Source organism: Leucoraja erinacea, chromosome 14, assembly GCF_028641065.1.
Source record: "Leucoraja erinacea ecotype New England chromosome 14, Leri_hhj_1, whole genome shotgun sequence".
Lineage (NCBI taxonomy): Eukaryota > Metazoa > Chordata > Chondrichthyes > Rajiformes > Rajidae > Leucoraja > Leucoraja erinaceus.
This window is the reverse complement of record NC_073390.1, coordinates 32789249-32801261: the sequence shown is the minus strand read 5'-3', so window position 1 is coordinate 32801261 and position 12013 is coordinate 32789249. Positions and strand designations below refer to the sequence as shown.

Below are 12013 nucleotides of genomic sequence, written 5' to 3'. Positions count from 1 at the left end.
TGTTGGAAATGTTTCTAATCTGAAGAAATGTGTGGGGTGCATTAGATCACAATTGAAATGTGTTCAACAATCAAACCACCTACAAAAATGTTCCTGACCATTACTAAACCCTCCTACTTACAAGCTTGATTTGAAAAGGCTACAAATGGAGATCAACTCCAATAGAACAATTTATGAACTTGGTGTGGGGTGAACCTCAGAAAAAAAAAAGGTCTAAAGGATGTATATTTACTCAGATAAGTGTTGATATTACTGTTTGATAATTGTTCTTTTACAGCTGCCGATTGTTTGGAACAAAATAATATTCCAAGCTCAGCATGTGATGACTAAAACAACATGTCAGCACGGGTGATTTGGCATTCCCAAGAGTGCCGACCCTCAGTTAGATAGCTCGGTGTCTAACTTTATTCTCGTCATGCCCGTCAAGCGTTACATGACAGTCAGCTCATTATCGCTCCACTGTCTTCAAGAACGTACCTTAGTCTGAGTGGCTCCTGCTCCAATGCTGCTGCTGTGCTTTTGTGGGGAGACAGCAATGACCTGGCCACCTTTCACTGTCACAAACTGCTGCACAGCCTGCTGTGTGGGCCCAGATGAGACCCCTGACTGCTGTGCCACTACTTCTCCTTGTTCTTGTTTGATGATAACCTAGGAGGGACAAGATATTTATGAAATATACTCCAACATGCCACATCTAGAGAAAACAAGGCAAATATTTTCACTGTTGAAATAAACTTCCAATGAGGCTTGCAAGCTTTGCTAGTTTATTAGTTTTTGGCCAAAGTAGCCCCTAGCCTTCATATTGTTAAAGTATCAGTAATTATCCCTAACCATTTAAGCTAATCTCCCCGCTGGATTGCAACCTTGTCGTGGTCGGGGAGCTTGTGTGTCTCAGTGACCCCTAGAGCTATGCTAGCAGGAGATTTGTCTCCTGTTAGGGTCTCTCATGCTGGACAGGTCGAAGGGTAGAGGCGAGACGAAGAGCAATCCACTGGTCCTCCAAGTTGGGGGTTGAGCACAGGGCTAACAACCCTGTCTCGTTACAGAAACAGCAACTGAAGGAATCAACCCTACTGAGTAGAAGACTCTCGTTGCTACCCTACATGCCAGGAGGCATAATAGGCAGTAGGTAGGAAAGTAATTTAAGCTACTGATCAATTTATGCCAGTCACGACTCAACTCCCACAACTCTAGTGGTAAATACTAATCAGCCTATTGGTCAATGAAAAAAGAAATGGCCATTTTATATCAGGTCTCATTTAAGAAGTGGGCTCAATGAGAAATTGTTCAGTTAAGGAGCCTGGGGAATAGCAATCACAACTTGATAAAATGTCAGATATATCTTTCGGCTGAATAGCACTGGTCCAGAAAGCAGCATCCCCAACTTCACATAGAGCAACAGTGGACAGGGAAAACGGCTGAAGGAAAGGTTGACATGTGCAGTACAGCTAATTCTTAATTCTCTGCAGAAATGTATCCCATTTAAAAAGAGGAAATCAAACAGAAAGATGAACCTTATGTGGTTAACAAAGAAGATCCAGGAAAGTATTAAAACAAAAGCTCAAGGATAGAAAATGGCAAAAACTAGTGGTAGACCAGAGGACTCAAAATTTTGTTTTGGAAACCAGTCATGAGAGACTTAAAAAAGTTAATTGAGTGGCAGAAAATTGCCAATGAGAAAAATCTGGCATGTAATAATGAAACAAACAAGAGCCTTTATGATATATTAAAAAGCAAGAGAGTATGGGGCAAGATAGTTAGACCAGACAAGAAACAATAACAGGAAACAAGCAAACAGCAAAATGTATTTTTATCCAATATTTGCATCAATGACCTAATTCTGCTTCTGTGTATTATGGTCTAAAAACTCGGAGACACAGGAACTGCACATGCTGGTACACAAAAAAAAGACACAATGTGCTGAAATAACTCAGCGGGTCAGACGGAATCTCTAGAGGACACGGACAGGTAACATTTCAGGTCAGGACCCATCTTCAGACTGTAGGTCCCACAGTCTGAAGAAGGGTCCCGGCCCAAAAGGTCACCTATCCATATTTTCCAGAGATGCTGCCTGACTCGCTGAGTTACTCTGGCACTTTGTATCTTTAGGTAAAAAGCCTTAGCATGAAGGCAAGGCTGTGGGTGAAGCTGCCTTGATTTTCAAAAGATTTTATTTCAAAGGGGAAAAAGTTTGTTGAAATCAATGGTGCTAAAAAAGCAATAAACTATCTATTGGATTAATTCAATGGGTCAAGCAGCATCTTTGAGGGGAAAGGAACTGTCGATATTTGTGGTCATAGATGACTTTTATAATTCTGAAGAAGATGTGTATGTCATGGATATGTGGATGTCAGAGGCATTGTGGACATTATCTTAACCACACAATAAGGCTTGTTCCAACCTAACCAAAGCTTTTTTGACTCTACTACCTGTGAAAACTGTGACACACACACTCCTCAAATATGACTGGTCCCAGACATTCATCTCAATCTTACCTCTGCTCTGAAGCCACGATATTAACCAATGGGTCTACAACATAACTGTCCCCAGTGAAGTCCAGTATCAAACCAAGGCAGCAGCAATATTTTTCTCAATCGCTTTTGCCGGAATGTTGTACCTTACATCTAATACCTTTCCCCCGGAAATGAAGCTAATCTTCAAAATTTATGCCAAATACACTTTGGAATCAAACCTCAGTGGCTGAGCTGTGGTGTGCATCTGCAGAGTCTCGGAGACTGAGCTCCAAGATATTCCAGAACAGGATAGACAGTATGAGGAAAAAAAAAGTTATCAATAATAATTCCCATGGAAGAAGGCAAAGGTTTAATGTCAGGATTATGAGGAATAGAACGATCAGAGGAAGATTTTTTTTAAACGCAGAGGGTGGTTGCAATTTGGATCACACTGCCTGAGAAGGTGATGGAGACATGGACTCTCAATAACATTTAAAAAACATCTGCACAAGCACCTGGATCACCATGGCAAAGTAGGGTGCTGACCAAGTTCCAGTAAATGAACACAAAGTGATGGAGTGAATCAGCGGGCCAGGCAGCATCTCTGCTGAGCGTCTAGGTGACATTTCGGGTCTGGTAAATGGGATTAGTATAGATAGGTTCTTGATGGTCAGCACACATATGGTGGGCCATGAGGCCCACATCTATGCTGTATGATTCAATGACATAGAAACATAGAACTTAGGTGCAGGAGTAGGCCATTTGGCCCTTCGAGCCTGCACCGCCATTCAATATGATCATGGCTGATCATCCAACTCAGTATCCCGTACCCGCCTTCACTCCATACCCTCGGATCCCCTTAGACCCAAGGGCCACATCTAACTCCCTCTTAAATATAGCCAATGAACTGGCCTCGACTACCTTCTGTGGCAGAGAGTTCCAGAGATTCACCACTCTCTGTGTGAAAAAAAGTTCTTCTCATCTCAGTTTTAAAGGATTTCCCCCTTATCCTTAAGCTGTGACCCCTTGTCCTGGACTTCCCCAACATCGGGAACAATCTTCCTGCATCTAGCCTGTCCAACCCCTTAAGAATTTTGTAAGTTTCTATAAGATCCCCTCTCAGTCTCCTAAATTCTAGAGAGTATAAACCAAGTCTATCCAGTCTTTCTTCATAAGACAGTCCTGACATCCCAGGAATCAGTCTGGTGAACCTTCTCTGCACTCCCTCTATGGCAATAATGTCCTTCCTCAGATTTGGAGACCAAAACTGTACGCAATACTCCAGGTGTGGTCTCACCAAGACCCTGTACAACTGAAGTAGAACCTCCCTGCTCCTATACTCAAATCCTTTTGCTATGAAAGCTAACATACCATTCGCTTTCTTCACTGCCTGCTGCACCTGCATGCCTACTTTCAATGACTGGTGTACCATGACACCCAGGTGTCGCTGCATCTCCCCTTTTCCAAGTCGGCCACCATTTAGATAATAATCTGCTTTCCTGTTTTTGCCACCAAAATGCATAACCTCACACTTATCCACATTATACTGCATCTGCCAAACATTTGCCCACTCACCCAGCCTATCTAAGTCACCTTGCAGTCTCCTAGCATCCTCCTCACAACTAACACTGCCCCCCAGCTTCGTGTCATCCGCAAACCTGGAGATATTGCCTTCAATTCCCTCATCCAGATCATTAATATATATTGTAAATAGCTAGGGTCCCAGCACTGAGCCTTGCGGTACCCCACTAGTCACTGCCTGCCATTGTGAAAAGGACCCGTTTACTCCCACTCTTTGCTTCCTGTTTGCCAGCCAGTTCGCTATCCACATCAATACTGAACCCCCAATGCCGTGTGCTTTAAGTTTGCATACTAATCTCTTATGTGGGACCTTGTCGAAAGCCTTCTGGAAGTCCAGATACACCACATCCACTGGTTCTCCCCTATCCACGCTACTAGTTACATCCTCGAAAAATTCTATAAGATTCGTCAGACATGATTTACCTTTCATAAATCCATGCTGACTTTGTCCAATGATTTCACCACTTTCCAAATGTGCTGCTATCCCATCTTTAATAACTGACTCTACCAGTTTCCCCACTACCGATGTTAAGACTAACTGGTCTGTAATTCCCCGTTTTCTCTCTCCCTCCCTTCTTAAAAAGTGGGGTTACGTTTGCTACCCGCCAATCCTCAGGAACTACTTCAGAATCTAAAGAGTTTTGAAAGATTATTACTAATGCATCCACTATTTCTGGAGCTACTTCCTTAAGTACTCTGGGATGCAGCCTATCTGGCCCTGGGGATTTATCAGCCTTTAATCCATTCAATTTACCCAACACCACTTCCCGGCTAACCTGGATTTCACTGACATTATTATTTGGTTAATGAGAGTATGAGAGTATATGATGGATAGGTCTCACATTCAATAATCTCAAGACAATATTCTCATGAGCCTCATAACAGAAGAACTGACCAAAAAGCGACGAATTAGAAGTGAAAAAAATTGAAACTATAAATTCTCCCCACTCATCACAAATTAAGAAAATAACATTTCCTGAGACTGTGTGTGATAAATTTAATAGAGATATACAGCAGAGAAACAAACTACTCATCGGACTGGCTGCAAGGCCACAAATGGGCCCTGACCTCCGGTGTTTCACAGAGGAAGAGGACTTATCTTTCTGGTGCCTTTCCCCACAGTGGAAATTTCTGATTCTGCTGTGGGGGGACGTTTGTTTTGAACTCTATAATGTGTTGTGTCAATTTTCTTTATTTTTTTAACCTTTTTCTATGGTTTGTATGGAAATTTATTATCTATTTTATGTAAAGCACTTTGGTGTCAATGCTAGTTGACTTAAAACGTGCTATATAAATAAAACTTACTTACTTACTACTCGGTCCATCTAATCCACACTGATATGACAAATCTCATTTTTATTCTCCACAACTCCACCCCAGTGTATACCATTCACCCACAATAAAGGCCTATCTATATTTATAGCCAATTCATTTACCTACTCACACATTTTTGGAATGTAGGAGGAAAGCGAAGCATCTGGAGGAAAGAACATGCAGACTCCACTCGAGAACACCCAAGGGCAGGATGGAATCTATGAGGCAGAAACTCCACTAGCTACGCAACTGTGTCATGATCATTAGATTGCCCTTTAGCTTTAATAGGAGTGTACATCACAATATAAAAACAAAATAATGATACACACCCCTCTTTTCACATTGTTACAACATATTCAATGATCACTCATTGTTTCACCATAACAAAAAAAAGACAATGAAAGAAATCTCTGCCATTACTCAGTAGAAACTCACTTTGCCACCTCAACAACAGAGGCTGCACACTCAAGAAGCCTATGCACCCAAGGTTGGAATACAAGATATGGATCTGCAATATTATGGTAATTATACAAGGACCTTTCCGCTTTGAGGCTGGAGCCAATCACCCTAATTGCTGAATTATATCCATTGCTTCAGTTGAATAACATGGGTTGGTGCTGAATCATGTATGCCCAAGTCCTGACGTCAGATGTTAGTCCTGACGTTAGTATGTGACGCGTTAGACAAGTTAGATAATGCAAGTTGTGATCATTGAAGAAGCATGACAAGTCTGGCTTGGTGCTCAGGAATGGAATCTGCCATACTTTACAGTTCTGGGCAGCACCTAAATCATGCCTTTGTCATCAGGCCCTGCAGTGGTATCTCCCAACTCTCACTGAAAAGTTTGATTCCAAATAAACAGGGCACCCGGGTAGAGAGGCATTCTGTTGTGAGCGCAGTTTAGAGGGAGGCTTGGATGAGGTGTTCACAACCTGGGTAATAGCGAGGTCATGTGAGAAACAGGGTCCAAATTTGTACTTTAGAAAACAGAACAAACTCAAAAACTGCCAACTGCTGCTAATTTTGGCTTGGTATGCAACAGTGAGGCCAGACAAGTTAAAAGAGGGATTATAACATTACAGCCATACCAATAGATAACTCTAGATAGATTGAATGAGCGTAATATAATTAGATTATAAATGGAGCTATAATGTACTTTCTGGGTCATATTATGTTTGGTTCAAGTGGAAAGCAGGCAGCAAATTTAGATCTGGAAAACTATGGTATCAGAAGTGAATCATTGAAGTCCTCTGAAGAACCAAGTGGTGTCAACGTTTTATTTATGGAATACATGAAATATTAAATAATATGGATTTTGAACACCACTGTGAATAAATGGTGCAATGCAAGCTAGTTGGTAGCATGAAACCAATTATGAAGTAAGCATTGAATCAGGAATAAGTAGCAAGATAACAATAAATAAATGATGCAGGTTTCTTGCACAGGAGGATCGTAAAACTATCATTCTAAGGAAATGTGATAATACACTTAATCTACGGATATATAAAAGAAAAAATCTAGACTTTGATGTAATCAAAATCTGAAGTCAGGCTGCATGATATCCAGTGAATTTAATTATATATATACACAGATAGATTGCCCACAAATTCAAAGCGAGCATGAGAAGATAAAACAGCTTTGATGAAAATAACTTTCCAGAGAAACAAAACATAAACAAGTATAGACATGGTAATGATATGTTACTGACGTAACGTTAGTTACCAATAACAATAAATCTACGTTGTTTATGAGCCCGGCTTTCCAAATTCCACTACTAAACACCACCAGAAGGTGGAGCTCTCATACTTACAGCTTTGCAATCGTCCACATGGCTTTAATTCCAACTTGTTTTCACATTATAAACATGAAAATTAACCCTCGAAGTGCCAGATTTCCTCTGTGAGTGCAGGGATACCCATCGTTGCTTGGATGCAATCATGGGAACCTGCTACCAGGGTGTTAAATCAGTTATCTCCCACTACAGCATCAGAGGAATCACTGGACAAATTAACGTACTGCTCTATATTTCTCAGGGGGGTGGTATTGATCTTATTAAGGCCACAGTGAGATAGAGAGAATCCTTACATGCAATCTAATGGGCCTGTCCCACTTAGGCGATTTTTCAGCGGACTGCCGCGACTGTCAAGTTCAGCGCACCCCCCGCTTGCCATGTCTAAAAAACTCACATGGTGCAGAGCCTAGGTGATACAGACACACACCGCGATGACCAGGAAGGTTGGCGCTGTAAAAAGACAGCTAAAGCAGTGAACAATAAGTCCTTTAAAAGAGGGGGGGGGGGGGGGGGGGGGGGGGGGGGGGGGGGGGGGGGGGGTGGGGGGGGGGAGAAGGAGTGGAGCCAACTTTTAAGAAGCCCACGGCTGTGAAGCTCGGGGGTCATTTAACATTACCGGTCGGTTCTCATTGGTTCTGAAAACTACTGCTTACCATTTTTTCCCCAATGAGCCAATGATATTCATCGGTCAGCACTGGCTCCAACCTACAAGAACCTCCGAGAACCTCCGATTTCCTGGAAACCCACCAGGATCTCCTGCCAACCCACCTACAGCTCTAGAATTCTCGCTACTCTCTAAGGCGGCTTCATTCTGGTTGCCGCTAATTTTTCAACATGTTGAAGTATTCACGGGGACCATAATGAGGCCGCGACTAGTTCCCAGAATGCGGGAACACCTCACGACCATGAAGGCGACTCCCCGGCAACCACCCGCGAACATGTAGCGACCATGTGGCGACTGCATAGTCTCCTGCAGTCACCTAAAAAAATTGCCTAAGTGGGACAGGCCCATAACCACTCAACTTTTTCCACTTTCCTGGTCTTGTACCTCACCTCAATAAGTACTGAAAAGTCAGTTTAACACTCAATCTGCAACAATCGCTGTATAAATACACCTTCTTTCCTCAGGAGCATCTAAATACATACAGAATAACTTGGGTCTGCCACTGAATGTCTTCAACCTCATCTTCCATTCCACATCACGTATGATTAGTACTTCTGTTTTATCAACTTAATTTCATATCCCTTGATACTGTTGCTTCATAAAATGCTCATCAGTTTCAAAATTCCAGTTAAAGTAACACAATCAAGTCATGCAGAAAATTCTAAATTTTCACGACCCATAAAAAAAAAAAATTCCCTATATTGTTCCAAAATTGTCTGCCTCGATCGTTACGACCACGTAAAATAAATTCCATGGAAGAGTGTTTCCAATCTGCCTCTGGAGGTTCACTGACATACAACATTATGTGGCTTCAAACGCGAGATGAACTAAAGTCACAGTTCACTGAACCAGAAACGAGATACAAGAAGATTATTGGCATGCCTATGCACTGTCCTAGAAACAGTCCTTGGGTTGGATATATTGGGTCTGTCTGTTTACACAGTTCTCAATTTGCCCAAAGGGCCTGTTCCAGTGCTAAGGGGCTGTCCCACTGTGGCGACCTAATTGGCAAGTTTAAAAAAAAATGTCATGTTGAAGACCTCCTTCGACTATGTTGAAGACTAGCCTCGACTAGCTTCGGGACAATTGGACACAGAATAGTGGAGAGTGAAGAAGACCTCCTTCGATCTCCCTTCGACTATGTTGAAAACTATCTACGACTACCTTCGATTACCTTAGACTATCCTCGATTACCTACGAATAACATGCCGACCGACTACGACCTACTTCGACTAAAACTACGAGTAAAAAAAGTATCGACTTTTTCCATGGCGACCTTTTTTTACTCGTGGACATTTTTCAACATGTTGAAAAATAAGCCCCAACCTAGCTAAGGCCTCGAGTATGCGGGGACTACTCTCGAGCATGAAGGAGAGTTACAAAGACCTCCTAGGACCTTGTGTCGACCATGCTGCGAGTATGAGTCGAGGGCAAACTCACCTGAACTCGCGGATTAGGTCGCTGCAGTAGGACAGCCCCTCTACACTTTTTTAAAGTTTGATGTCCAGTAAGGCGCATGACAACATGCAACCACTCATTATTCCATAATAGGAATATTGCATGTTTTGGTTGTCATAACTGAAGCTTTTTTTCCCCACACGTCTTCATTGGTGAATCTATCACTTCAGTTTTACAAAAAGCATGCAGGTGAGAAGGTTCGCGCCTCAATCTTCAATCAGCAGTTGATCTCAGCAAGTGCAGCAATGGAACGGGCTGCTCCATCTGGGCAGAAGAAAAATCAACCAATGTTCTCTGTCTGCAGTTCTGATTATAACATTCAGTTTTTGCTTGAAAATGCTTACAACATTAAGTCACGAGAGAACTTTCATCAATTGTGAACCCTCAATCCATATAACCCATGGATCAACATTCATTGTCCAAATTCTCATGGGATTTGGATGAGACAATCAAATTGCCTGGACCATGTGCAATAGTGATCAAATAAGACTTTAAAAGGAAGCTTTCCAAGTATGTGCTAGAAAAATGAGCGAAAGATTAGCCTGATATAGTTAGTGGAAGAGTAATGTGAGGAGGCTCATCGGGAATATAAATACTTCAAAGAAGTGTATTTGGATTTTCAGAAAGCTGGAAGTGTAAAGTTCCATGCAGAAGATTGGTTAGCAAGCAAACATTATGTAGGGCACTGTATTGTGTGTGTAGGGAGGAACTGCAGATGCTGGTTTAAACCAAAGACAGACATAAAATGTGTGACTAGTTTCTGCATTTGCATATTCAGTGCAAGTTTGCGGTGAAGTAGAAAAAAAGGCAAAATTAAAAATTGAAATTCAGCATAATAAATTCATTTCAGGTTGTGGATATGCTATCAACTTGGGCATCTATCCTCTTTTCCAATGCCACTGTTAGAACAGCTACTAAGGTTATCAGGTTTGCTGAAGATGCAATGCTCTACTAATGAGGCCACTTCCTGTCGTGTTACAAGTAAAGCATGAGCAATTAAATGTGAATTGGTTGTCCCTCTTTAAAAAATAGCTGTTAAGCACTTTGAATATTCCCTAATTTTTATTTTACCATGACATTACTGCAGTGCCTTGACTATCTTATCAGCCCAAACATCAACGTACCCCATGTATCATGAATGCACCTCTACAATCCATCTGGACAAAAGCATCATTGGAATCCTATTCACCAACCATGTTATCCCACTATGAGATCAAAAAAAAGCAACTCACTCTCAAAAACTACTGCATTCCCATAAACAGCACCAACAAGACTTACGGGTTAGTAGACTGCAGGAACATTTCAGGACAAAATGAGATAAGTGTAGTGGCCATTTGGCTTGTTTTGTGTGTCATTGTGTCATTTTAGACCGCCTGTTATATTGTGGGTGGGAATTATGATGTATTTTAGGGCGTGTTTGGAGCTAAGTTTCTTGCGCAGAAGCTTAGTTTTTAGTTTAGTTTTGAACCAGCATGGGTAAGGCATACTCTTTGACCATGCGAAGTGTAACGGACACACAAGGAGTTTTCTAACGTTTAATGTAATAAGTTGGAGTTCGTTAAAGATTACAGTGTACGAGTCGGAAGACGTTTGGATGTATACCCTATTGTTTTTCATCAACAATAAAAAATTTATTAATCAAAAGACTGTGTTATGAAGATTCTGTGAAGAAGCTGAAGGTCCCCGATGGAGAGCTCACATGCGTATAACGACATTCCCCTTAACCATGTAGCCCACTTAGCAGCTAGAGGGAGTAATCTCTAGAACGATATAAAAATCTGCCACTACAATAAGTACCACTTATTGAATAATTGTAGAATAAACAATTTAAAGTAGGACAAAGATGTGGCAAGGTTTAGTAATAGAATTCCATTTGTTTACAAAAAAGTGCCTTTGTGGACTGACTATGATAGGAACCTTGGAGACATATAAGAACAAGATGATTATGAGAAAACTAAATGTTGACCAGCAAACACAAGAATGACAGGTAATCACACCATCAGGAACACTTCCAGTTCTCTACAGCTTCAGAAGACCCAACTTTCCTTCAGAATAGCATACTAATGATATTTACATTCTCTCTTTAGTCAACTGTATGGAGTTAAAAGCAAAAAATAAGTTTCTATTACACCAAAGATATTCATCTCTCAGCTCAAACAATCCATTCTTCAAGGAGGTCAATTATAAAAGGATATTATTCAGGTATGTAGCCAGTTAATCACAATAAAGTTTGCATGAATGGGTCCATTGTTGTATTATTATGTTTCTATACAGCAGTGTAAAGCTGATGACAATAGCATGCAAGGGTATAGGCAAGGGCAAGCGCAAAACAAGGGAATACTTGTCAGCTCCCATGTCAGAGTTCGTTTTCTTGTGTAAATGCTCTGCTAATACTCATCCCAGTGGCAATAACTATAGAAAATTGGAGCAGTCTCTTTCTATCCAATGTCTTTGTCCTTGATGCATAAATCCTACTCTCTCAATCTTATTCATGGGAAACTGGGGGACTCCTGCCTAAAGGAGAGGGAGGCGTTTATGAATGTAAGCATTTGGCATGGAATTAATATCAAAATTCCAACCTCATAGATGACTACACACCACTTAACCTAGGAAAGATTTATGTACAGAATGTGGGAACTAGGTTGCAATTAGTCGCTTCGCTCACAGCACCTGAGAAAGATGAACAAAAGAAGACCATTCTATCCCTCAAAGCTGTAGTATGTCCCACCATCCAATGAGGTCTTGGTCAAT

At 41.4% G+C, this 12013-nt stretch overlaps 1 protein-coding gene across 7 annotated transcripts in view; it reads right to left on the bottom strand.

The window, feature by feature from the left end:
* The window catches only part of yeats2 (YEATS domain containing 2), a 118092-nt gene that overhangs the window by 64284 nt on the left and 41795 nt on the right, over positions 1 to 12013 (bottom strand). For all 7 annotated transcript variants that reach the window (XM_055646103.1, XM_055646100.1, XM_055646106.1 and 4 more), the window contains one exon: positions 478 to 648. In XM_055646103.1, the coding sequence (XP_055502078.1) occupies positions 478 to 648 (171 nt within the window). The remainder of the gene's footprint in view (positions 1 to 477; positions 649 to 12013) is intronic.